General features: G+C 42.5%; 1 protein-coding gene across 2 annotated transcripts in view; it reads right to left on the bottom strand.

Annotated features, from left to right (window-relative positions):
- The window catches only part of KIAA1549, a 142,849-nt gene that overhangs the window by 39,000 nt on the left and 75,916 nt on the right, over positions 1-27,933 (bottom strand). Inside the window, exons 9-13 of one of the 2 annotated variants that reach the window (XM_082472857.1) lie at positions 26,116-26,293; positions 23,155-23,339; positions 13,805-14,001; positions 11,954-12,069; positions 711-913 (exon numbers count right to left, since the gene is read on the bottom strand). In XM_082472857.1, the coding sequence (XP_082328983.1) occupies positions 711-913; positions 11,954-12,069; positions 13,805-14,001; positions 23,155-23,339; positions 26,116-26,293 (879 nt within the window). The remainder of the gene's footprint in view (positions 1-710; positions 914-11,953; positions 12,070-13,804; positions 14,002-23,154; positions 23,340-26,115; positions 26,294-27,933) is intronic. The other variant, XM_082472856.1, reaches the window with a different exon arrangement.

Consider the following 27,933-nt stretch of genomic DNA (forward strand, 5'->3'; position numbering starts at 1 on the left):
TCTCCGGACTCAGAATGTTAAGTCCAATTTATTACAGCAAAAGGATACAAAGCAAAAAAAAAAAAAAAAAAAAAAAAAGGATACAAAGGAAAATCAGCATAGAGGAATGGCACATAGGGTGAGGTCTGGAGGAAACCAGGCACAGCTTCCAAGAGTCCTTTCCCAGAAAAGTCACGCAGGATGTGAATTCCTCCAGCAACGAGTTGTGACAACACATGTGAAACGTCTACCAGGGAAGCTCATTAGAGACTCAATGCCCAGGACGTTTACTAGAGGCCGGTCACATAGGCACCCTCTGCCTAGCAGGTACCAAAATTCCAGACTCCCAGAAGAAAGAGTTGTTCAGCATAAATCATGTTGCTTGTACAAACAGTTTAGGCACAGCGAGCCACTCCATTCTGGGAATGGTGGGAATCTTTCCAAGATCCAAATCCCCAAACCCCAGCCATGGGCTAAGGCGGACTTTCTAAGGATAGCTGCCCCCGTCTTTAATCTGCATATCCACCAGTGTGCCTACTGGTGTCCTTGAATGGTATCTGATCTAAAAACACTGAGTGCAAGCTTTAAAATTAAGAACATCCGTGAGCAGCTCATATCTTTAGCTCATATTTTTGACACTAACTTTCATTTTTAAGAAGTGACCACCAAATCAGGATCTAAGGTGTTTTTTTTTTTTTTTTACTAATGTACTTTTTCATAAAACCAAATACCTCTTTGTTAATTTTGTTGGTTTCTGCCACTCGGTCGGCCAGTATGGGGTGCGGAACTGGAGGTGCTGGGATGGGCTGCATGGCGATCAGCTGAATCTTATTGGGGACCCGCCGACTGGCCTCCGAGGAGCGGGAGATCCTGTCCACGTGCTCGAAGATGGAGGCTGACGAATGCTGCTCGTTCCCCGAGCTGGGTGCTGCCCCTGGAACAGAAGGAAAAGCAAAGTTAAGAAATAAAGTCATTGTAAAGAAAGAGCAAATCATCATAATTATGGATTACTTAAAGAATCGTCAGAGGGGCCCCTGACCAAAAACATATCCCCAACTCCATGGCAGAGTACTTGAAATGTCACTATTCGAGCTTAAATTGTCTGGGTTAAGTAGTGTCTCCTTCAGCCTTATTACAAATTACAAATATCCGTAGGCAGGATATGAAAACCACTATGACATTTTGTGCCCCAAAGGGTCCTGTTTTGTCTAAAGGTGTTTCAAAGTCTTCAGTAAGACAGGGTAAAGGACAGGAGAAGCCTGACGTGGGTAGGCCAGTAGCAATTTACAGAACTTGGAGGACAACACTTATGGCAGCTCTGAATGCCCATGCTCATTTGAAGTGATATAAATTTAGCTGCAAGGCAATTATACTGTTGAGATAACAAAAGACCAGGGGATTGTGGACCTGCCGGCAAGTACCGGTGAATGATTAAGGCTTCTGGCTTTTCAGTTCTGATGAAGAAAGAAAATGAAGAGTTAGGAGAAGAAAAAGCTGCTGCCTGCACGGAATTAGTTCCCACTTTAAAAACAGATGAAGAGAACACTGAAAAATGGTTAAAAGGGTAAATTGTATAGTATGTATATTTTACCACAATGAATTATTTTAAGTAACCAGAACTGCAAAGAAGAAAAATATTCAAATGTATAGAAAAAAAGATAGAAAAACACTTTTAACAGAGACTGGATCTTGGTATAATGAGTAATGTTCTCTAATTTCTTATTTTCTGTAATGTGGATTTTCTCTAGTCAGTATTACTTTTATAAAAGAAATAATCCTAATAAACTTTAATTTTAAAAAGGCAAAGAAGGTCTTCCCTGGTGGTGCAGTGGTTGGGATTCTGCCTGCAAAAGCAAGGGACACGGGTTCGAGCCCTAGTTGGGGAAGATCCCACATGCCGCGGAGCAACTAGGCCACAACTACTGAGTCCGCGTGCCACAACTACTGAAGTCCACACGCCTAGAGCCCGTGCTCCACAATGAGAAGCCACCGCAATGAGAAGCCCACGAACCGCAACGAAGAGTAGCCCCTACTCACTGCAACTAAAGAAAGCCCGCATGCAGCAACGAAGACCTAATGCAGCCAAAAATAAATTAAAAAAAAAAATTTTTTTTTAAAGGCAAAGAAAGAGATGAAGAGGGGCTGAATGGATAGAAAGAACTCTCCAGTTAGACACACTAAGATCCCTGATGCCCTCCCTCTAAGGCACAGGTCACCTCTGGACGCTCTGGACACTGCTTGAAAATAAATGGCCAACAGGCCAAGAGAAGGAGTGAAGGCATGCCGAAACTGTTTTTAAACAAAAGCCTAAGGTTTGAAACCTCGAGCATAAGTGAAAAATATACAGGTTTCCCCTCAGTGTAAAAAAAGTGTTGAGCAAGAGGGCAGACAGCAGAAGCAAGAAGAACAACAATCCTGCAGCCTGTGGAACAAAAACCACATTCACAGAAAGATAGACAAGATGAAAAGGCAGAGGGCTATGTACCAGATGAAGGAACAAGATAAAACCCCAGAAAAACAACTAAATGAAGTGGAGATAGGCAACCTTCCAGGGAAGAATTCGCAATAATGATAGTGAAGATGATCCAGGACCTCGGAAAAAGAATGGAGGCAAAGATCGAGAAGATGCAAGAAATGTTTAACAAGGACCTAGAAGAATTAAAGAACAAACAAACAGAGATGAACAATACAATAAGTGAAATGAAAACTACACTAGAAGGAATCAATAGCAGAATAACTGAGGCAGAAGAACAGATAAGTGACCTGGAAGACAGAATGGTGGAATTCACTGCTGCAGAACAGAATAAAGAAAAAAGAATGAAAAGAAATGAAGACAGCCTAAGAGACCTCTGGGACAACATTAAACGCAACAACATTCACATTATAGGGGTCCCAGAAGGAGAAGAGAGAGAGAAAGGACCAGAGAAAATATTTGAAGAGATTATACTCGAAAACTTCCCTAACGTGGGAAAGGAAACAGCCACCCAAGTCCAGGAAGGGCAGCGAGTCCCATACATGATAAACCCAAGGAGAAACATGCCGAGACACATGGTAATCAAATTGGCAAAAATTAAAGACAAAGAAAAATTATTGAAAGCAAGGGAAAAATGACAAATAACATACAAGGGAACTCCCATAAGGTTAACAGCTGATTTCTCAGCAGAAACTCTACAAGCCAGAAGGGAGTGGCATGATATACTTAAAGTGATGAAAGGGAAGAACTTACAACCAAGATTACTCTACCCGGCAAGGATCTCATTCAGATTTGATGGAGAAATCAAAAGCTTTACAGACAAGCAAAAGCTAAGAGAATTCAGCACCACCAAACCAGCTCTACAACAAATGCTAAAGGAACTTCTCTAAGTGGGAAACACAAGAGAAGAAAAGGACCTACAAAAACAAACCCAAAACAATTAAGAAGATGGTCATAGGAACATACATATCGATAATTACCTTAAACTTGAATGGATTAAATGCTCCAACCAAAAGACACAGGCTTGCTGAATGAATACAAAAACAAGACCCATATATGTGCTGTCTACAAGAGACGCACTTCAGACCTAGGGACACATTCAGACTGAAAGTGAAGGGATGGAAAAAGATATTCCATGCAAATGGAAATCAAAAGAAAGATGGAGTAGCTATACTCATATCAGATAAAATAGACTTTAAAATAAAGAATGTTACAAGAGACAAGGAAGGACACTACATAATGATCAAGGGATCAATCCAAGAAGAAGATATAACAATTATAAATACATATGCACCCAACATAGGAGCACCTCAATACATAAAGCAAATGCTAACAGCTATAAAAGAGGAAATCGACAGTAACACAATAATAGTGGGGGACTTTAACAGCCCACTTACACCAATGGACAGATCATCCGAAATGAAAATAAATAAGGAAACAGAAGTTTTAAATGACACAATAGACCAGATAGATTTAATTGATATTTATAGGACATTCCATCCAAAAACAGCAGATTACACTTTCTTCTCAAGTGCACACAGAACATTCTCCAGGATAGATCACATCTTGGGTCACAAATAAAGCCTCAGTAAATTTAAGAAAATTGAAATCATATCAAGCATGTTTTCTGACCACAACGCTATGAGATTAGAAATGAATTACAGGGAAAAAAATGTAAAAAACACAAACACATGGAGGCTAAACAATACGTTACTAAATAACCAAGAGATCACTGAAGAAATCAAAGAGGAAATCAAAAAATACCTAGAGACAAATGACAATGAAAACACGACAATCCAAAACCTATGGGATGCAGCAACAGCAGTTCTAAGAGGGAAGTTTATAGCTATACAAGCCTACCTCCAGGAAAAAGAAAAATCTCAAATAAACAATCTAACCTTACACCTAAAGGAACCAGAGAGAGAAGAAGAAACAAAACTAAGTTAGCAGAAGGAAAGAAATCATAAAGATCAGAGCAGAAATAAATGAAATAGAAAAAAAGAAAACGATAGCAAAGATCAATAAAACTAAAAGGTGGTTCTTTGAGAAGATAAACAAAATTGATAAACCATTAGCCAGACTCATCAAGAAAAAGAGGGAGAGGACTCAAATCAATAAAATTAGAAATGAAAAAGGAGAAGTTACAACAGACACCGCAGAAATACAAAGCATCCTAAGAGACTACTACAAGCAACTCTATGCCAATAAAATGGACAATGTGGAGGAAATGGACAAATTCTTACAAAGGTATAACCTTCCAAGACTGAACCAGGAAGAAATAGAAAATATGAACAGACCAATCACAAGTAATGAAATTGAAACTGTGATTGAAAATCTTCCAACAAACAAGAGTCCAGGACCAGATGGCTTCACAGGTGAATTCTATCAAACATTTAAAAAAGAGCTAACACCCATCCTTCTCAAACTCTTCCAAAAAATTGCAGAGGAAGGGACAATCCCAAACTCATTCTATGAGGCCACCATCACCCTGATACCAAAACCAGACAAAGATACTACAAAAAAAGAAAATTACAGACCAATATCACTGATGAATATAGATGCAAAAATCCTCAACAAAATACTAGCAAACAGAATCCAACAACACATTAAAAGGATCATACACCACGATCAAGTGGGATTTATCCCAAGGATGCAAGGATTCTTCAATATACACAAATCAAGCAATGTGATACACCATATTAACAAATTGAAGAAGAAGAACCATATGATCATCTCAATGGATGCAGAAAAAGCTTTTGACAAAATTCAACACCTGTTTATGATAAAAACTCTCCAGAAAGGAGGCATATAGGGAACCTATGTCAAAATAATAAAGGCCATATATGACAAACTCACAGCCAACATCGTTCTCAATGGTGAAAAACTGAAACCATTTCCTCTAAGATCAGGTACAAGACAGGTTGCCCACTCTCACCGCTATTATTCAACATAGTTTTGGAAGTTTTAGCCACAGCAATCAGAGAAGAAAAAGAAATAAAAGGAATCCAAATTGGAAAAGAAGAAGTAAAACTGTCACTGTTTGCCGATGACATGACACTATACACAGAGAATCCTAAAGATGCTACCAGAAAACTACTAGAGCTAATCAATGGATTTGGTAAAGTAGCAGGATACAAAATTAATGCACAGAAATCTCTTGCATTCCTATACACTAATGATGAAAAATATGAAAGAGAAATTAAGGAAACACTCCCATTTACCACTGCAACAACAACAAAAAAATACCTAGGAATAAAGCTACCTAGGGAGACAAAAGACCTGTATGCAGAAAACTATAAGACACTGATGAAAGAAATTAAAGATGATACGAACAGATGGAGAGATATACCACGTTCTTGCATTGGAAGAATCAATATTGTGAAAATGACTATACTACCCAAAGCAATCTATAGATTCAATGCAATCCCTATCAAATTACCAATGGCATTTTTTATGGAACTAGAACAAAAAATCTTAAAATCTGTATGCAGACACAAAAGACCTCGAATAGCCAAAGCAGTCTTGAGAGAAAAAAATGGAGTGGAGGAATCAGACTCCCTGACTTCAGACTATACTATAAAGCTACAGTAATCAAGACAATATGGTACTGGCACAAAAACGGAAACACAGATCAATGGAACAAGATAGAAAGCCCAGAGATAAACCCACCACGCTCCTATGGTCAACTAATCTATGACAAAGGAGGCAAGGATATACAATGGAGAAAAGACAGTCTCTTCAATAAGTGGTGCTGGGAAAACTGGACAGCTACATGTAAAAGAATGAAATTAGAACACTCACTAACACCATACACAAAAATAAACTCAAAATGGATTCGAGACGTAAATGTAAGACCGGACACTATAAAACTCTTAGAGGAAAACATTGGAAGACTACTCTTTGACATAAATGACAACAAGATCTTTTTTGATCCACCTCCTAAATAAAAACAAAAATAAACAAATGGGGCCTAATGAAATAAAAACAAAAATAAACAAATGGGGCCTAATGAAACTTCAAAGCTTTTGCACAGCAAAGGAAACCATAAACAAGACGAAAAGACAACCCTCAGAATGGGAGAAAATATCCGCAAACAAATCAACGGACAAAAGATTAATCTCCAAAACATATAAACAGCTCGTGCAGCTCAATATTAAAAAAACAAACAACCCAATCCAAAAATGGGCAGAAGACCTAAATAGACATTTCTCCAAAGAAGACATACAGATGGCCAAGAAGCACATGAAAAGCTGCTCAACATCACTAATTATTAGAGAAATGCAAATCAAATCTACAATGAGGTATCACCTCACACCAGTTAGAATGGGCATCATCAGAAAATCTACAAACAACAAATGCTGGAGAGGGTGTGGAGAAAAGGGAACCCTCTTGCACTGCTGGTGGGAATGTAAATTGGTACAGCCACTATGGAGAACAGTATGGAGGTTCCTTAAAATACTAAAAATAGAATTACCATATGATCCAGCAATCCCACTACTGGGCATATACCCAGAGAAAACCATAATTCAAAAAGACACATGCACCCCAATGTTCACTGCAGCACTATTTACAATAGCCAGGTCATGGAAGCAACCTAAATGCCCATCAACAGACGAATGGATAAAGAAGTTGTGGTACATATATACAATGGAATATTAGTCAGCCATAAAAAGGAACGAAATTGGGTCATTTGTTGAGACGTGGATAGATCTAGAGACTGTCATTCAGAGTGAAGTAAGTCAGAAAGAGAAAAACAAATATCGTATATTAACGCATGTATGTGGAGCCTAGAAAAATGGTACAGATGAACCAGTTTGCAGGGCAGAAACTGAGACACAGATGTAGAGAACAAACGTATGGACACCAGGTGGGGAAAGCGGTGGGGGGGTGGGGTTGGTGGCGGGATGAAGTGGGAGATTGGGATTGACATGTATACACTGATGTGTATAAAACTGATGACTAATAAGAACCTGCTGTATAAAAAAATTTTTTTAATTTAAAAATTAAAAAGAAAAAAGTGTTGAGCAAAGCAGTAAGGAGTAGTAGTTGATACTGTATAGAAGGAATGCACATCAGTGGTACATAAATCTTGGTACTTCCTCTCAGTTTGGATTATATGCATTTGCTATCGCAAGTGATTAGAAGTTATGTGCACAGCTCTGTGAATGGAGACACCTCTCTCGTCGGGGACGCCTGCTTCTCTTGATTCAGGCTATTCTCCAGCTTTCTCTCCCTGCCTGGAGGGAGCCTGACCGTTTGCACAGTACAAGCACAGCCAGACACCGCCATTCCTCCCTGCAGCGACTCAGATTACAGGCAAGAAGCCTAGAAGGAGATAATTAGCTTCACCAGATAAGGCTAGCCCTTGCTAACCCAAACTTTTAAAGTGACAGCAAATGTCACAAAGGGTGTCCCATTAAGCTACTGATACCTAAGGCTGAGACTGCTTTCCTCCAGGATGGTAACAAGATCAGGGTGCAGAGGTGACCAGGAAGAAAGGCCCCTCCCCCCGTGCTGTCTGTCTGCCTGGGTCCAGGGAGCTGCCGGCCTGTGAGTGACTCCTGTCCGTGCCCCACCCCACTCCCCACCTGGATCCTCGCTCTGTAATTCACCAACTGCAACAGGAGAGAAGCAGGGGACATGCAGAAAACCCTCAACTTCTGTACTGCCTGGAACCCAGCCATTCCAAAAGGCTGAAAAGAGCCGTTTTTTATTTGTCATATTCATGTATTATATATACACACATACATATATCTCCATACATATATATAAATAAACTGGGTTATTATATATAGAAATATATATATAATACATATTATAAACAGTTATTTTTATTGTTTGCTATGCATTGCACAATTTTTTTTTTTTAAAAAACTACCTGGATAATAACGACCAATGGAAAGTACAAGGGCTACGTAGAGATCAATACTGTGTGAATCCTGCCTTAAGGCAAGTAGGGACTTTGGATTAAAGTCCTTTCTCTTCAAATATTATAAAACAAACAAAAAATATATATATATATATATATAAAATGATAGAAATTACAGTATAGGATAATGCCCACAAAGCAGAATGGCACAGGAAAAGGCAATCTGAATTACTGAAATACCGAAGCAACAGAACATTTTTAAAGAAGTATTAATTTCATTATCTATAGGTAAATACATCACACTGCATTAATACTAAGGCCTGTGACCCACATTAATATCCTGTGAGGCAGGTATCACATCTGTCTCTTCGTCTTCATCCTATCCCAGCACCTAACCCATCACAGGCCCTTAGTAAACATCTGCTAACTGGATGAGTAAATGACTAGCCATCTCAACTAAGTTTATAAAATTCTACCTCGAAGAGGCCTCTGGGAATTCACTATAATGAAAAGAGGAGAGTTATAATTTATGGTCTCAATCATTTTATAAATGTGTCCTCCACAATTACTTGAAAAACTCTGATGTTATATGTAGTCAAAATAGTCACCCTACAATGTTGTTAAAAATTTAATTTGCTTTGCAAACTCTTTAGCATGTGCAAAAGTAAATGACAGCTTAGTTCCTATGTGAGATTCCAGAATCTGGATTTGCTGAATTCAAATTAATGAAGTTCTAACTACTTAAAAATCACAGCCTTGCATACATGCAACCTATGAGAGCATAAAGAAAATACTCAGCATTTAGCCATCCTTACCTACGTGGTTTATTCCTGATGATAAAGAGGAGACAGAGAAAACTAGAATTATGCTTGGACACAGCACTGGTAGCCTGAACGTAGCTGCCTTCACTTAAGGAACGTGTGTTACTCCAAACCTCAGCCGTCTTCACAACTTTGCTAAGGGAAAGCAGTGGTAATGATGTGACTTATTCTAAAACTGCAATAACTGTGAACGCAGGGACACTGAACACAGAGTGAATAGCCTCATAAGGGTCTCGAAGGTTGTAAAGGTATGCATCATGGTCTAGCCACCTTCCAAAACTGGTTAGCTGGGAAGGAATAAAGTACAACCCTGAATTGACCCAAAACCAAAACAATGGTCTTTTCTCGGCTTCCATTGCAAGGTGGGCCCTGAAAATGCTGGATGACTTGTGACAGCCATCGAAAGCCTTGCCAAGGAGTCTAAAGAGACCCAGCAGCCACGCCACCCGCTGTCGTGAGCGGCAACTGTGGTCCCAGGGCAGCATGCAGGAGGGACCCAGAATGGTTCTGAAGCAATCTTCCGCCTCCATTAATTTGTATTTCATTAGGATTTGCAACACAAGATGGATTTTTATGTGAATTACAAAATAATTTAAAAGCTATGAATAAAAATTCAGAATATTTTTATAGGGTATTTAATTAACTAAGTTCTAGGCAAGCTATAAAACACCTTTATGGCAGCATTAAAATTTTAAAGAAGTAAATAAAGTTTTGCAGGTGAATCGATATTTGTAGTGAGAAAACCATCTTTCTAAAGCATGAAAATAATGTACAAATTCTGGTGCATTTTCAAATCAAAATAGCGGCATCTGAGCTTCTAGGACCCACGAGAACATCTAGCCCTCTTGTCTCCTTCCATGGTCAACTCTGAGTCGAGTCCCAACACTGACATGCTTACTACTTGGATTTTAAATATATGTTGAGAGTGATATTTGATTTTTGTTAGCCATGTAGAATATACTGGTTCTAATACTATCAGTAAGGACTTAAAACCAGGAACTAAAAGCAAGATTTTCTCAGATATGCAATTAACAGAAATTAAGAAACTCCAGAGCTGATTTTTTTTCCCCAAATATTTCTTTCCCAGAATGAAAATTAGATTTTAATCCTGTCTATCTGAAACAGTACACCTGTTACCATAGTGCTAAATAATTTTTAAGATTCTATGAAATTAGAGCTAAAGAAAAAATTCTTTATTCTTCCCTTATTCTAAGGGGTATTTTTTTAACATTATAAAAGAAACAACTGGAAGAAACTGGAAGGAATCTCAAAAACCAGCTAGTTTAGTCCCACAGGAGCCCCAAAGACTAAGGGACATACAAAGTCACAAACATGACAGTGACAGAACAGGCCCTCCAGCTTCCAACCAGAATCTATTCATTTACAGAATATGGTTCACTCTGTACTGCATCTTTATACAAAGAAATTTGTGATGAAAATGTAAGTATAAAAATTACTATTAAAAATGATATCCTGGGAACTCCCTGGCGGTCCAGTGGTTAGGACTCCACGCTTTCACTGCCAAGGGCCTGGGTTCAATCCCTGGTAGGGGAGCTAAGATCCCGCAAGTGGCGCAGCCAAATAAATAAATAAATAAAAATAAAAATGATATCCTGAGGCACCTGAAGCATAAATAAAGCTCCAGCAAGTATAAGAGCTGTACCAGCACATTTAACAGAATCTATTCAACTAAAACCAAGCTACCTTGTCATCAGGCCAAAAAATGCTCCAAGTCTACTAAGACCTATGGGCTTAGTTCTACCGCAGGGCATAAGTTTTATGACAATACTCTTTAGAAGGGGAGTGAAGTACAGTTCATACGTGGCCTAAGGAGCTACAGCATCTGACAACACATGTAAATATATGCTAAACCGTCTAATCACACTCAACTATTTCCGGAAGACAGATCTAGGACCAGGACCAAATGTAATGCACTTGGACCTATGAGAAATAATCAACTTTCTAACAGTGACAACTGTGAGACACTTGAACAGGCTCCCAAAAAGGTCACTGAATCCTGGATGCAGTTTTTGAGACTCTGGTTTTAGTTTGATTCCTCCTTGTCCTTCAGAGAGGAAAATCATTAGGAGCCGCCACTAGAGTAGAAGGTGACTGTTAAGGGCTTCCCTGGTGGCGCAGTGGTTGAGAATCTGCCTGCTAATGCAGGGGACACGGGTTAGAGCCCTGGTCTGGGAAGATCCCACATGCTGCGGAGCAACTAGGCCCGTGAGCCACAACTACTGAGCCTGCGCGTCTGGAGCCTGTGCTCCGCAACAAGAGAGGCCGCGACAGTGAGAGGCCCGCGCACCGCGACGAAGAGTGACCCCCGCTTGCCGCAACTGGAGAAAGCCCTCGCACAGAAACGAGGACCCAACACAGTCAAAAATAAATAATAAATAAATAATAAATAAAAATTTTAAAAAAGAAGGTGACTATTAACCTCAAAATATATCGGTGAATCTCTAACTTCTAGCATGGCCCCATCCCAATGCAGACACAAAAACAGTGTTAGATGGTGACAGTCAATCTGAGAAATTCACTAAACGAACGATGAATATTCTACTGCACAGATTTTGTTTTTTTTTTAATGTTCTGCATTTGAAGTATAAAACCCTAGTCTACTGGAACCTCATAATTACTTTTTTTTTTTTTTTTTGGCCACACCACACAGCTTGTGGGATCTTAGTTCCCTGACCAGGGATCAAACCTGCAGCCCTCAGCAGTGAAAGCACGGAGTCCTAACCACTGGCCCACCAGGGAATTCCCTTATAATTACTACTTTTAAAGTGGAGAACAAGAAGGGTCACAGACCACTCTGCAGGGCTCTGTGGGACTTGCCATCGGTCACCGCTCCTGGAGTCTTGTCCCCTGCTTCCCTCTCACTGGACTCTTCACTTACTGTAGAGTCAGCATCTGAGGGAGAAACTCTGCAGACACAAAACAAATACAAACATTAGGAAAAAGAAAGAAAGGGGGGGGGAAAGGTCACATTCATTTGGATGTGGAAGTCAGGCTTCCAGGCAAAAGTGGGAGAAATCAAACAGTCCAGAACATTGTTTCGTGGCCTGGCATCTTCAAGGACCACATTAATAGCACACAGTCACCTTGTGAAGACAGCTTGACACAGCTGACTAAATGGCTCAGTGGGCTCATTTCAACACATGGTAGGAAACCAGGTACCCAGTGGAGGATGGTCCCCCAGCTCCCTGGGCTTGGACTTGCAGTCTGGGGCTGGCGTGGGTTGGGTTAGAGGATCTGGAGTTCAAGCTCGGTTAGGCGTTAGCTGGGTCTGCAGAATTCCTAGGAAGCCAGGGTAGTTCTGCAGTCACCCCATATAACTCCATATCTTTGGAAGAAGCCTACACTTACAATACAAAGGCAATGATTATCACTGAGATTTGATTCTATATATAAAAAGCAAGGGTGTCACAGAACCCAGGTTGCACCAGGCTAGTGAAAATCCTTAATCAGTTAACACCCCTTCTCTTTGGGCTTCCTGAAATGCCGAGACATTCTGGTGCCCCTGAGACATGCTAAAATATGATATTAACCATGCAGAACATTAAGATGTTGTGACTAAATGTTTAGGATGAGGCTACCAGAGGAGAAAAAAAGACCCTGCTATATTGTACTAGCATATTCAATCATCTTTAAGGATTTGATTTACTCTCACTCTGCAAAGTAATGAAGCAAATGATCTCTCTCTACATTATTCATCTTCTTTTGTAAAGAGTGTGTTCTAACATTCATTAAATTCTTAAAACTAGGCCAGAAACCCTGGAGCAGGTTTTTTGTTAAGTCAGAAATTATAAGATCATTTTGAATGTTGGTATGATCACACACTTTCCCCTTCTCAGCAGAAAATCGGGATTTGGGGTTCCAAAGCTCAAAGGAAAGCCGATAATCTGAGGCTTCAACACCAAAGCCTGAACATGCTTTGATCTAAAGTCAAGTTAATAAAACCTGATTCTGAACCGTGTCTTCACACAGCTGTAGCCCGTCTCACAGGGTCACAGGGCCACGGTAGGTAGTCTGTTAGCAAGCAGTTCTCTGTGCGCTTAATTTTGATACGTGGAATGGGAATTAACTGGGAATGGGGAGCTGGGCAGGGGGAGGCAATGAAGAATCCATGCACACGCGCTAACGAGGGTGACAAGAGGAGCACATGGAGAAAAGCCAAGCAAGGAAAGAAGGACATGATGAAGGTCACCTGCAGACCGAGCAAGGAAGCCACAGCTGCAGTGGCTGGCATAACGGGCAAGGGCAGAGCTGATACTGGCTGAGTGTGTATCATAGGCCATGCATTTTTTTATACATTATTCCTAATACCACCTCCAGAGGGCCTGGCATGGTCACCCCACAGTATGTACCCTAGAGCTGGTCAATCCCTAATGAAGTTCCAGGCGGACCACCAAACCATGACGGACAGTGATTTATAATCTTGAACACTTTGGGGAAGGAAAGCACACAGGCCTCCTCTGAGAGTCCATCAGAGTGGATCAGGAGCCATCAGGTTCGTTGACTTCGGGCAAATGTTGTCCGTCTTCCAGGCTGCAGACCCGGACAACACTCACCATCAGCCTTTCTGCTACTGGAAACTGACACATGGAAAACAGAAACGCGTGCCACGACAGAGAACAACACAGAAAGCCCGGTAAGAACCTTCCTCTGTGACGGACGTTCTTGGAAGGGATCTTTGCCTTGGGGCTCGGCACATCTCCATTCTCAGAGGGCGTGGTGTGGTCCTTCACAGGTCCTGGCAGCGGTGCTGGCTCGTGAATGATCAGTATGTCATCTTTATTGTGCTGACCCAGATGCTGCTTAGCAAAGTCGAAGCCCTTCACACTAGGGATCTGCAACTGAAACAGACACACACAGACACACACACACACGCGGGAAATCAATCTGAATCCGAGGACTGTAAGATGAGATTGTGAGGGCTGGCAAGATTGTTTGAGTGCCAGCTTCTGACCTAAGACTGTGCTTGCAATTCTACCCATCCGGCTCAACATGCATCTCTAAAGCATTGACCTGTGCAGGGTTTATACCTAGAGTTTGCAGAAAAGACAGATACTTGCTACAGATTCAAGTACAAGGATTAAATATTTAGACCATAATACAAAAGACATCACAAGACAATCCCTGACCGCTGTCACAGCAGCTACACAATTCCAGAGGGTGACGTGGGGTGAGATATTCTTCCTAGAGACTGGGGACTTGTGCCAGGCCTCAGAGGACAGGCCGAACTTGGAAATAAAAAGAGGTGGCTACACAGAGATTGTTCTAAGTTGTGTCAAGGACCAGAGAAGACTTGAGGTTTGGGAGAAGATTACATTAGCTGCACTCGAACGGTCAGGATGTAGGGGAAAGAGAGAAGGCCAGCCTGTATGTAGACGACTCCACATGCCAGCTGCTAGAGCAGAAAACCACTAAATGTTTCTAAAGAGGCAGATTTCTAAAATGCAAGCATTTAGGACAAAAGGAGACCAGTCAGAGGGCCCAACAGTACTACGTGCATGAAATGACAAAAGCCTGGGCCCAAACCTCCGCAATGAAAATGGGAAGAAATGAAAAGCTCTGGAAAATGGGAAGGAATGAACAGCTCTAGAGACCAGGCAGAAGGACATGGAAGCTCAAAACAGACTTGCGAGGCAAAGGGGAGAAAGACTCCAGTGCTGACATGAAGCTGCATTCGGGGTATCCCGAACGGTAGACGTGACATTAAGAGAAAAAGGTGAGTTGCGAAGGAATGATGACAAAGAGGTAAAAAGACAGGTTTCGCTCCACACATGCTTAGTTTGAGATGGCAGGAAAAGCTCCGAAGAAAAGTAGCTCAGCGTAGCTGGAGACAGAGGACAAGCTTGGGGGAACTCTCAGGCTGGAGGTGTGACCTTGAGAGCATCTGTATAGAAGGTGACACGTAGGGGAGTTGAGATTTTCCAAGATGAAAACAGAGCCTATGGATAAAACGTTGGAGAACATCTAACAGTTTGCGGCTCAGAGGAGGAAAAGGAAGCCAGGAACAAAATAGGCGACTTCAAAGAAACAGAAGAATGTGGACACTTCAATGTAACAGAAGCCAAGGGAATAAAGAATTTCTAGAAAGGAGTGGCCAACGGAGGTAACGGGGGCACAGAGATGAAGGAGAGAGGAGTCTTCTCAAGTGCACCCCTCACACTGGTGGATGCAGAAGCCCTACCAGGGGATACCGGGTACCAACAGCAAACCCACAATAAAAACCCTGTGAGCCCTGCGACCACAGAGTCCAGGGTCAGCTTCTGGGCCTGTGCTAAGACAGAAAGAGGTCTGAAGAGGTACAGGAGCGTGGGCAATAAAGGTGAGGCACTATTTTGGCGACACTGAAAGTGCCAGGGGCGGGTGTTAGCCGTTTCCTTTATTCGCGCTTACAAGGCAGAGGAAAATAAACCACATATGAATAGTTGTACCAAGGGTCTCCTTGGGAGGAGCCCCACATGCAGTCCCATCGGGCTGAATCCCACACCCACAGGGAGTCCTATCAGTCAGAAGACAAAGGCTAACACATGTAAGGAGCTGTTCTAGACACTACACCGCATGTAGACGTGAAAGGCTTCGGCGTATTTGTGCTAACTTTACGCACAGATGAGTGACAACGTCAATGGCTTCGATTTGAGATCTCCTAAGGTCTTCTAGCACTAAAAATCGAGGCTGGGTGGGTAGAAGGAAAGTAGCCTGCAATAATGGCATATGCCAGCAGAGGGGGACAGAACTTACTATAAATAGAGTTCACAAAGACACTGCTCAGAAACAAAAGGCAAAGACTGGCGTGCCTCTATTTTCTAAGTTAATGATATCGTGTTACCAGCAGTCTACGTCACCACACAAGGGCAGACTGTGAGTGGCACGCAGTCCTCGGCTCACAAACGCTGTTTCCCAAACAGTGAGCCCAAACCTGCAGCTCCATGACTCCCCCCGACCTACCAGCCATCTTCAGCTGGGCTCCCCAAATCTCTGGGGGTGTATACCTTCCTAGGGGCATGTGGCCCTTTTAAAGGAATCAAATTCCAAACAGACAACTTCTGTATGTAAACTTCTGGTTTCTCCTTTCTGAAGAATCCTTCTTCTACTTCATAGAAGAAGCACACCGTCATCCGTGTGTCTGCTTTTACCCCAGCTGCACCTCATTTTAGCTCCCTAAGGTGCCTCTAAATGAAAGAATAGGGACGTCCTTGGTGGTCCAGTAGTTAAGACTCCACCTTCCAATGCAGGAGGGTGCACGTTCGATCCCTGGTTGGGGAACTAAGATACCACATGCCACGGGGCAAGTAAGCCCGAGCGCTGCAACTAAGACCGGACGCAGCCAAAAGTACATAAATAAATAAATATTTAAATAAGTAAGTGAAAGAATAACAGATATAATCAATAGTCATTTAATCATCAACATCACCTCTTTTGCAACTTAGATGATTTGCTTTACCAAAATTGAAGGAGGAGCCCCAGATTGCCTCCTCTAAGCAAAGGTCTCCAAAGTGATAAGGGAAAAATATGGACAGTACTGCTTCCTTGGTGCAGTCTGTACCCAAGTCCAGGAACTAAATGCCTTCCCTGACACGATCTCAGGTTCACGTAAGAAACATATTGTACATATGTATATGTCATAGGGAAACAAAATTTGCTACCCCCAAATGTCTCTCTGGCATGCGGATTATTTCAAGCTGAAAACAATCAAGGCCCAAAAGACTCAGGAAGAAAGTTTGCTATTTCCTTCCCCCACCAACTGCCTAACAGAATATAGACAGAGGACCTATTCCAGAAAGAGAGCTATCACCACTCCTCTCTGCGTCCCCTGTCTCTGACTGGCCCAGCAGGCATTTGTTTAGCAAACATTTGCTTTTCCATCTCCATGTGAACTGCCTTCCTCCCCTGTGAAGTCCCAAACCACCACCAACATCCTCTTTTGTCTTTAGCTGAAGGTGATAGATATTTAAGGTGAGGGTTTTGGTCATTTTGGTGAGTTACTCAGTTCTATACATGGGTCTCTCCCATGTATACATGTTATTAAACCTTTCTGTGATTTTCTCCTGTTAACCTGTCTCAGGTCAATTTAATTTGTAGACCAGCCAGGAAAACCTAGAAATTTCTTCCTCCCTGACAATGTCAAAATGCTTCATAAATGCCAAGGCACCATGCAAATGAGATTGACAGCAATGTTATTGCTGTTGGTCAATGAAACATCAAGCAGTTAATATAGTCAGCTGAAAGTTCTCAGAGACCAGATAAAGCTATAGATACAAATTTAGATACAAAATTTTGTAATTCAGCAACAGGACATGACACGTGGTAGACCCTCAATAAATATCTGATGACTGAATGAATTTCAAAAAGGTCAGTTGAAGCATCAAACTTACTGGATTTTGTGGGGAACCAAGAAAAGGGTAGATGTCATATGAAATATACATCCGTTATAGCCTTAAAGTCCTGCTGGCTTTCGTTAATTCTGACTAATATCTTTTTTTCTGGTAAGTTTTTTTTTTCTTTTTGGCTTGTCTTTATGGAAATGCGGTTAGTTTTTTTTAATGTTTTTTATTTATTTATTATATTTTATTTATTTTTGGCTGCATTGCTGTGCACGGGCTTTCTTCTAGTTGCAGCGAGAGGGGGCTACTCTTCGTTGCGGTGCATGGGCTTCTCATTGTGGTGGCTTCTCTTGTTGCGGAGCATGGGCTCTAGGCCCACGGGCTTCAGTAGTTGTGGCATGTGGGCTCAGTCATTGTGGCTCGCGGGCTCTAGAGTGCAGGCTCAGTAGTTGTGGCACCCGGGCTCAGTAGTTGTGGTTCGCAGGCTCAGTAGTTGTGGCTCGCAGGCTCGAGAGCGCAGGCTCAGTAGTTGTCGCACACGGGCTTAGTTGCTCCGCAGCACGTGGGATCCTCCCAGACCAGGGCTCGAACCCGTGTCCCCTGCCTTGGCAGGTGGATTCTTAACCACTGCGCCACCAGGGAAACCCCCCCACTAATCTTTATTTTATTTATTTTTTTTAATAAATTTATTTATTTTATGTATTTATTTTTGGCTGTGTTGGGCCTTCGTTGCTGCACATGGGCTTTCTCTAGTTGCAATGAGCAGGGGCTACTCTTTGTTGCGGTGTGTGGGCTTCTCATTGTGGTGGCTTCTCTTGTTGCAGAGCACGGTCTCTAGGTGTGCGGGCTTCAGTAGTTGCAGCACGTGGGCTCAGTAGTTGTGGCTCGCGGGCTCAAGAGCGCAGGCTCAGTAGTTGTGGCACACGGGCTTAGTTGCTCCGCAGCATGTGGGATCTTCCCAGACCAGGGCTCAATCCCATGTCCCCTGCCTTGGCAGGTGGATTCTTAACCACTGTGCCACCAGGGAAGCCCCCCGACTAATATCTTTAAATACGTTCATTAGATCCCTGACATCTCTCAGGCTGGGTGAGTCACCTCCTTTTATAACAACAGAAGTTTTTTTGCTTACACACAAAACAAACGCCGTCTACATAGAAGGAAAAAATTAGAGAAAACACTGTCCTCCTCACTTACGGAATTGGCTCCTTTGGTTTCATCCTTATTTTCTGGAACACTTTTTCTAGTTTTTCCAAGTCTTAAAAAAAAACTGGAGTTAAGTGTGGCTGTATTGTGCCTCCAGCCTCCACATGCAGAATAAGAGTCAGTCAGCATTTTATAAAAGAGTCACAGTTCATTAGTGCCTTCAATATTCCCATTAGGACCCAGGTTTTCTGAGGAAACACGGCTCTTTTGTTCCTTCTTTCTTTAATATATCACAGAAGGGAAAGACCCCGTTGTCTGTATCTCCTCGGAATATGTCGCTGACAAGTCAGGGTGGGCTGGTAGAGCAGGTCAGCCGAGTAACAGGAGAGACCCCTGATGAATTTTAAAACACGTAAGTCATAAATATAATGCGACCCAGATGGAACACGACAGAGTGAAGTCCCTAGTACTCGGGTTAGCCTGAACCCCTGGGAAGGAGCAGTTAAGATGACAAGAGAAACCACAGAGCAAATCCCCAAAGTGGCTGAATAAAAATGCGCAGCCTTGACGAGAGAGCCATTGTTCAAGCGCTTGCTGTTTGATGGGTGCGGTGTGTGAAAAGTCACTACAGCCAGCACGCTGCTTCCGTTCAGGAGGTGAAGACAAGGCGGACCTACTGCCATCTGCGGGTCTCCACGGCGGCCCAGCATGGGGCCGCTGGTCACCCTGAGGTCCGGGAGGTGGCGAGCAGTCCTCCAAGATTCTCCCGCCCCCAGGCGGCAGCAAATCACGTGGGTGCACGGAAACCACCAACACTTTAGCTGTTACCAGGATCCTTGCGGAGGGGTACGAGATGAACTCCGCCCAGATGGAAGAAACGCTCTTGGAGCTTCGCTTCAACCCGTTGAGCCCCTTCAGTGGCGGTTCCAAACATAGATGTGCCCAAGCTCCTCCCCCCGCCCCCGAGACCCCCTCAGTGGCTGCCAGGGCCTACAGCGTCACCTCCGCCCCCTGACGCGTCCCATAAACCCCTCCAAGAATGGCTCTTGCCTACTTCTGTGGCCTCGGTTTTGGCTGTGCCCGTCCTTCCACTCACCTCTGCTCCATCCCTCCTGCCTGGGCCCACGTCACCTCCTCAACCTCCAGACGCAGGAGCGGCTGCCCGTTGCCCGTACTCCCCCAGCGCCCTGGACAGACTTCCGCTGCTGCGTGTCAGCTTTTAGCTGCTTGCCCTTCCCCCTTGTGAAAGCCCGCGAAGGCAGGGACCGCGTGTTATCTGTGCTCGTCACCCAGCCCAGCCCTGCTTGGCTGAGAGCGAACGCTCAGCGTCTGGTGAATGAACATCAGCGGCTGAGGCAGCTCCATCTGGCTGCCCACAGTGCCAGCCGGCTAGGAACCAGGGTCCTAGGCCAACCACGGGGTGTGGCCTGTCCCCGGCAGAAGGAACAAGGAACAAGTTTCCGCAGGGCCGGCAGCATCTAGCCAATGCCATTCATGTCTTTAAATAGACCCTCAACAGGGCGAGGCGGGTCCAAGCTGCAATTTTACTGGGAGCAGTAAAAAAGTGATGCCTTTGGGCTACAGATTAAAGGGAATACAGATAAAAGAAAGACATGGGTTAGGGGTTTTTTTCCTTATCATTAGAAATTTTAAAAGACCCTGCTTCAGAATAAGACAGAGTGGCCTCTCTCATCATATTTCAAAACTAATCTACTCCCAGACAATAAGAAGAGGTTTCCTTCTGCTTACAAGAAGAAGGGGGTGTGGACTTTGGGTCAGCAGATTTATCGTTTCCAGATGTTTGCAGCTCTGGGATTTGCTAGAAGATTTCAGAGAGCAGTGGTGAAGCGCCGTCAGGGGGCGGGGTGAGCAGAGCGTAGAGAGAAAACACAGAGCCGCACAAGAAGGAAAAAGAGCTCTCGCAGTCACAGGGAAGACAGCATCTTTGCAAAGTGCCCCAAGGAATGGGCTGGAGGCCCTTCACTATGGCCAGATAATCTTAGAAGAAACGCTTATGAAGTAGAGATATTTATTTTTAAACTAAATAGAAATCATCATTTTCTTACTATAAAAACATGACAAGATCTACATGGTGAGTGCCTCTGCCAGCAAAACAAAGACCCTGCTACGCTCCTAACAGGGTCAGAAAACACCTGTTCTCTCAGGGAGTCCCCCATGCAGAAGGCCTTTCCTGCAAAGATGCTGTAAAAGGGAATGCACAAATCCAGGCAGCTCTTGCAGAAGAGGGACTCCAAAGGCTTGAAGTTCTATTGGAAACTGTCCATTTCGATGTACAGCCACATCTGGGACGTGAGACTCTTTCAGAAGTAAAAGTGGGAGACGGCGAAAGCTTGCGGAAGAGTCTGCTGTGAACTCAAGGGATGCTGTCCTCTGATAGTTTAGTGAAGTAACAGACAATGGATGGGCTTCCACAGGAGTGTCTATGTTAGGAAGCACGGCACGTTACTGACCTAAATATATAACCATCTACACTGGTCAAATCTCTCTGTAACAACACTCTTTCACCAGAACAAAAGCATTTCCAAACCTACTGTTGATCTCATTACGATGAAATTCACACTGTGAATCATTTGGTATAGTAAGGACTTTTTTCCAGGTTTTTTCCATGCTATTCACCAGTCTAACAACAAAACGACCTTAGCAGACTATGTAAATAATAAATGAAGATAGGTAATAAATATAACCTTAGTAGAAACTGCTTCCAAAATACTGGGTAACCATAAGCTTGCAATTTAATCAAGAGTTTGCATTTCTGGGGGCTTCCCTGGTGGCGCAGTGGTTAAGAATCCACCTGCCAATGCAGGGGACATGGGTTCGAGCCCTGGTCTGGGAAGATCCCACATGCCACGGAGCAACTAAGCCCGTGCGCCACAACTACTGAGCCTGCGCTCTAGAGCCCGCGAGCCACAACTACTGAAGCCTGTGTGCCACAACTACTGAAGCCCACGCGCCTAGAGCCTGTGCTCCACAACAATAGAAGCCACCACAATGAGAAGCCCGCACACCACAACAAAGAGTAGCCCCTGCTGTCAGCAACTAGAGAAAACCCGCGTACAGCAGTGAAGACCCAATGCAGCCAAAAAAAATTAAATAAATGAATAAATAAATAAATTCATAAAAAAATTAAAAAAGAGTTTGCATTTCTTACTTAATTTGTAAGAAAAAGAATGCTCTTCATTTACCTTTACAAACAAAATGAATTTTAAAATAATACTTATTTTTTTCATCCATCAGGTCTAGGTTGATAACGTGCAGAATTTTTTTATACCCAGAAAATCAGAGTAAAATTAAAAGGTTAATAGGGCGATCCTTTATTTCTTGTTCTTCTGCCCCGGGCTTGCTTTTTCTTAGCAAACTTTTAGAGTCGAGTGAGTCCTCTAAATGTGTGAGACCCATAGTGGGTACATGTTAATAAACAGAGTCCACGACCACCACTTCCCACGCCCTGGGTGTGGCTGACCAGCGTGCTGAGCTCAGTGTTTGCACCTAACGAGCTCTTCTCTTACTTGGCACGTTCTTGCTCACCGCGGAGCTGGATGCTGACCAAGAGGCTATGTCCTCGCTCTGAAATTTGTATGTGACAAATACTGCGGAAACGGTCGAAACCTAAGTGTGAGAAGGGAACTGCTGTTACCATAAAAACTAAATTGAATGCCTTGGAAAGACATGGAAAAGGAGCTGCTAAAAAAAAAAAAAAAAAAGAAAGAAAAAAGAAACTGCTGTCAAAGTAGGTGTACGAGAATTAATTCTAAAAGACTGCAGAGTAGGGTGGGAGGGGGGGATACTGAAAAAAATCTAGAAAATTTTGTACTCAGGTTGCTTTGCTCTTTCCTAAAGAAACCCAAACTGGAAACTGCAGCTGATGCCTTATGTGTGTTGTTTCTTCACAAGAAAGACCACACAGAATTCCTTTTGGTAGACTGACACTCCAAATTTTTTTTAAAGATTGTCAAATAAAGACTAATTTTATATATATATGTCTGTGTGTCTGTGTATATATATCTATAAAGTTAAAATGTTTAAGGCATGTGTTACCATTTTTTAATGATTATGTGGTCTTGATCAAGGTGGACAACTAGTCTTGCAATATGCTGGACGGAAAATAAAGCAGCCGGCCAGCAGAGATGCGTATGAAAGAAATAGATACACAGATCAAAGAAAATCTTCCTTGGCTCTTGTTCTCTGAAAATATCCAGGGTTAAAATAGATCAGAATTCATACACAGAATGGATGTGATCTTCTAACTGAACATCTCAAAAATAAAATCACAGTGGAACTCAGAGCCCACAGCATTGCTGAGCCTTTACACAGCTTCATCTTCTGGGCATGGATTTAATACTACAGAAGACCTGGGTTTCTAAGCAAACATGGAGGCAAAGGGACACCACCACTAAAGCCAAAAGATTTCCTGACCAGCTCTCTCCCCTGTCCTTCAGTACCAGGAGCCTGACCTGCCCTACCCCAGTCCACAAGACGCTCACGTGAACGCGGGGGCAGGGGTCTGTCCCTTACCTTCTGACGCTGCTGAATGTTGGCCACGGTGTCAGGCTGAAAGTCCAATTTGTCCGTGCGGCAGAGTTTCCAGTAGAGGATGATGACGATCACCATCACCACCAGCACCGGCACGACCACGCCCACGATGACCCAGAGGTTGCTGCTCTGGGACTCAGGGGACGGCCTCTTCACCCTGTCCACAGCTGCAGACGAGGAGGAAAGGCCTCTCAGTGAGTCCTCTGCACTCTTTTACTGGACAGCCCTTCTGGGCAGTAAATGTGCCCTCTTCCATGAGAGACCCCGAAAGTCCCTGTCATTTCAGCTCAAGACAACTGGGGAGAGACTATGGTCTCCTGATGACAGGGAATGGGACGCAGTAAACAAACACAACACGTTCCATCTACAATAGAGTAGGGATCACGGTAACATACATGACGTGTCTAAAGGAACGTGGCTAATTCAATGGCAAAGTGAGGTTTGTTCCACGTCTCCTGATGTCCAGTTTATTCTACCAGGTCCCTCTCTAAATTCTCACTGCAGGAATGTTGCCATACCAAAAACTAGATGTCCCAGTAAGCAGTCTGTGAGCACTGCCTTCACTTCCTTACCCAGATCTCTCCCTCAACCCTTCAATTAAAACATGACTTTTAACTGAAACTGCTACACCAGTTGTCAATTTTAAAATTACATTAAATCAACTTACTTATTTTGAATCCTCCACTCCCCAACCTCCCCACTCCAACCCCTGCCTCAGCCCCCCATCTTTCACGGCCTTGGACGATCATGCTTCAATTACTCTGTCCTCCTTAATTTCCTTCACCAGCTCCTCTCCCTAACCCGGCCTCCCAGTTCTGGGCCCTCATCCTCTTCATTCCGTACTCATCCTCTCGCAAGATTCAGCTCTTCTTAAAACTGCTTCCCTGGTCCTCTTAAAGCTCAGGTTCCAATCACCAGGCTCTGAAAACCAAAATGCCCCCCTTCCCTGCCCAACTCTCTCATCTGTTAGGGCCACTTCACAACGACCTCTCCATGACCACACTAGATTCCCCTTGTCTAAGTTCTTTTGTCCTTGGTTTGTCTTGGTCTTGTAAATGGCACCTCGTTATTCTTCTACAATGCATTTTATTACATAAATGTACCATCCTGATATACTATACTACTTTGCTCATTAATATGGTCATGACTCTAAGCCTTGTCTCTTCAAATATATATCAGTCTTCCTGAGCAGAGACTAACTCTTACGCTCTTTTCATATCCTATAATGGTTAACACGTGCTACGGGATCAGAATGCTTTTACTCAAAGATGTAACAATAAAAAGATGCTTAGTGCTGGTTTAAGTTTGGGTTTAGGCCCCTTAGAGAGTGACCAGGGAGGGGAGCAAGGCCTCTCAAGCACAAGCACTATGAAAGAAGCACAAATCACAAAGCAAAGACTATGCGGGAAATGGAGAAAGTGGCAAAGTGTTAAAGTTTTGCATTTTTTCATTTGACCTGAATATAGTTTGTATATGGAGTTCATTTTGCATGAAAACAGCTGACAATATAGGAGTGACACAACCAAACTGAGGAGCTGAGACAACTGGGTACTCTCCTTAGTTCTAACCTAGTAAAACCCTGTGACTCGTCAAAACGAGGGCCTGACATCAAGTCCGCAGCTGTTTTGGGGCTGGCCCTGGTGTTGGCTTGGGCTCCCAGTCCCAGGACTATTGGTTTTCGGCATGAAACTGAGGCAAGAGGAGTGCAAGAGCAGATGAAAGTAGTCTTGAAAGGTGCCCAGAGCCTACTGCAAAGAATCTTTTCTAAAAAGTGAAGTGCTTAGCTGGAGTGGGGCACTTCTCCAACAATCAGAAATGTCATATATGAAGAAGTACAAGTAAATGTTTCATTACTTTTTTTTCTCACTGCTTTGAAATAGAACACACTAATATACAATCATATCTCAAACACACAAACACAAAGCACCAATGGTTATTTGCTTCAACTCTCCCATCATCACCTATAAGATGGAGAAAGTGTGCCCACAGCCCTCATCCTGGTTAGTTTCCAGGGTCAAGTATAGCTCTTACAAAGGACATTCCATCATGGAGGATAATTTCAAAGCTGTCATTTGTTAAAACCTGCCTTCATTGCCGAAGTTTCTCGGGAGTTTTTCAACACTCTCTGATGCTAAATTCCTTCTAAACATTTAGTTATCCCTTTACTGTTGGGAGCAAGTTTCTCTGAGCTCTTACAAGTATTGCTCCAAGGATTATAAAGGAAGAACACACACATTAAAATAGTAGTCTGATTCATAAAGGTATATTTAGAGAAATATACTCTTCCATGCCTCTCCTCTTCTTAATTTTAAATACCCAAAATCTGTGAGTTGGGGAAAAACGGCACTGAGAGTAGCCATTGCCAGGGGAGCAGGAGCCTAGACTCTTCCAACAATAATAAAGAAATATCAAAATACCTCTTTCTAAATTATGAGTGATGTGAGGACAGGGTGGGAGAGAAACAGGATTGAAAAGGGTAAGAATCAAGGACTTCTTTGTGTTAAAAGACCCAGAAGGAAGCCAATAAATGCAGAGGGCACCTCCCAGCTTCCTGCGTGACTCACTATCCCCATCAACATTCAAAATATGACATGTAAGATTTTGGAATATATACAGAGAAAACACATTATTTTACCTAAGACAAAAAATTTTTTAAATAGTACAGGAGGAGGGGAAAAATATTAAAAGTTAACTCAAGCTACTAAAACTCACTATAACACTATGAATATAAAATGATGGGTAGGAAAAAGAACAGCGAATGCTACAACTGCATGCAATCAAAATAAAGAAGGTCTTGGCAAATTAATTTTAATGACTGACCTCTTATATCTACTACGCACACATAAGAATGCTTTAAATTCAGAGTTTATTGTCAGAAAAAGACTGGCTTTTAACCCCAGCACAGCACAGATGACTGTGAGGGGCCACGCCTCACGCACTTACGTTGGGCAACAGCTCCTTGAATTCGGTAACCCAAGATGATGGCTGCTCTCTGGATATCTATCTTGTTAATCAGATCTGAAGACTTGACTGCACTGAGTCTTTCTCCATCTTGATCCTCCACAAAGTAGATGAGCTGCACGGGATTATCATCTCCCTCGAGCCTTGACACATTTACCACCTGAAAGATAACAGAAACTATCAGCATTTTAGAAGCTCATGTTTCCAGATGCCCTTTCTTGGGGCACTCAATCTTGACTGTTTTACTCAGGATTTATTCCTATCCCTAATAAGGTCATTACACCATTCCAGATCCCAGAATGCCCAAGATGCTCTCCTGATGGGAAGAAGAACAGTCAAAGTGAAAGTTCCTCTGTGCAGAATAACAAATGTGCTTTGTCTTGCTTGAAGTCTTCTCTGAGACAAAGGGGCAAGCAGGGTACACAGAACATACCAAGTCTAGCCTAGAATCGCCATCAACCAGCTCCAACAGGTCATGGGAGGGCACTGTTGTCCTCACAACATCAACCATAATGGTTAGGTACATCCCTGGTTCTCTGAAACTATTGATGGTTCTAGTCAATCCTTTCTCAAATCTATTAGCATTTTCTCCCTGTTCTTCTACGGCAGGGTTTCTCAACCTTAGTACTATTGCCATTTTTGATCCAGATAATTCTTTGATGTGGGGGACTATCCCAAGTAGAGTAGAATGTTGAGCAGCATCTCTGCTCTCTACTCCCTCAAGACCAGTAGCAACAGCCATGCCACGTCCTTCCTCACCAGCTGTGACAACCAAAAATGTCTCCAGACATTGCCAAATGTACCCTGGGGGGCAAAACCATCCCCAGGTGAGAACCACTGCTCTTGAAATAATAAATCTCATAAACTCTTTAATATCCCACTCTCAAAAAGGGATAGATCATCTAGACAGGAATCAATAAGGAAACAGCAGATTTGAACAATGCTATAGACCAAATGAACCTAACAAACATATAGAACATTCTATCCAGTAGCAACACAATACACATTCTTCTCACATGCACATGGAACATTTTCTAGGACAGATCATATGTTAGGCCACAAAACAAGTCTCAACAATTCCAAAAAGATAGAAATTATATCAAGTATCTTTTCTGATCACAACGGTATGAAACTATAATCAATAATAGGAGGAAAGCTGGAAAATTCACCAATACTTGGAAATTAAACAACACATTCCTGAACAACCAGTGAACCAAAAAAAAAAAAAAATCAAATGGGAAATTTTAAAAATATCTTGAGACAAATGAAAATGGAAACGCAACATATAAAAACTTACAGGATGCAGCAAAAGCACTTATAAGAGGAAAGTTTACAGTTATAAATGAAATCAAGAAAAAATAAAGATCTCAAATAAATAACCTAACATTACACCTCAAGAAACTAGAAAAAAGAAAAACAAACTTAGCCCAAAGTTAGCAGAAGGGAGGAAATAATAAAGACTAGCATGGAAATAAATGAAATAGAGAACAGGAAAACAATAGAAGAGATTAACAAAACTAAGAGTTGGTTCTTTGAAAAGATAAACAAAATTGACAATTTAGCTAGACTAACCAATAAAAAGAGATAGGACTCAAAAACTATAAATGAAAGAGAAGACATTACATCAGATACCACAGAAATACAAAGGATCAAAAGAGACTACTATGAACATTACATGCCAACAAATTTGACAACCTAGAAGAAATGGATAAATTCCTAGCCATATACACCCTACCAAGACTGGATCATGATGAAATAGAAAACCTGAACAGACCAATAATGAGTAAGGAAATTAAATCA

Source organism: Balaenoptera physalus, assembly GCF_965194825.1.
Source record: "Balaenoptera physalus genome assembly, chromosome: 8".
NCBI lineage: Eukaryota > Metazoa > Chordata > Mammalia > Artiodactyla > Balaenopteridae > Balaenoptera > Balaenoptera physalus.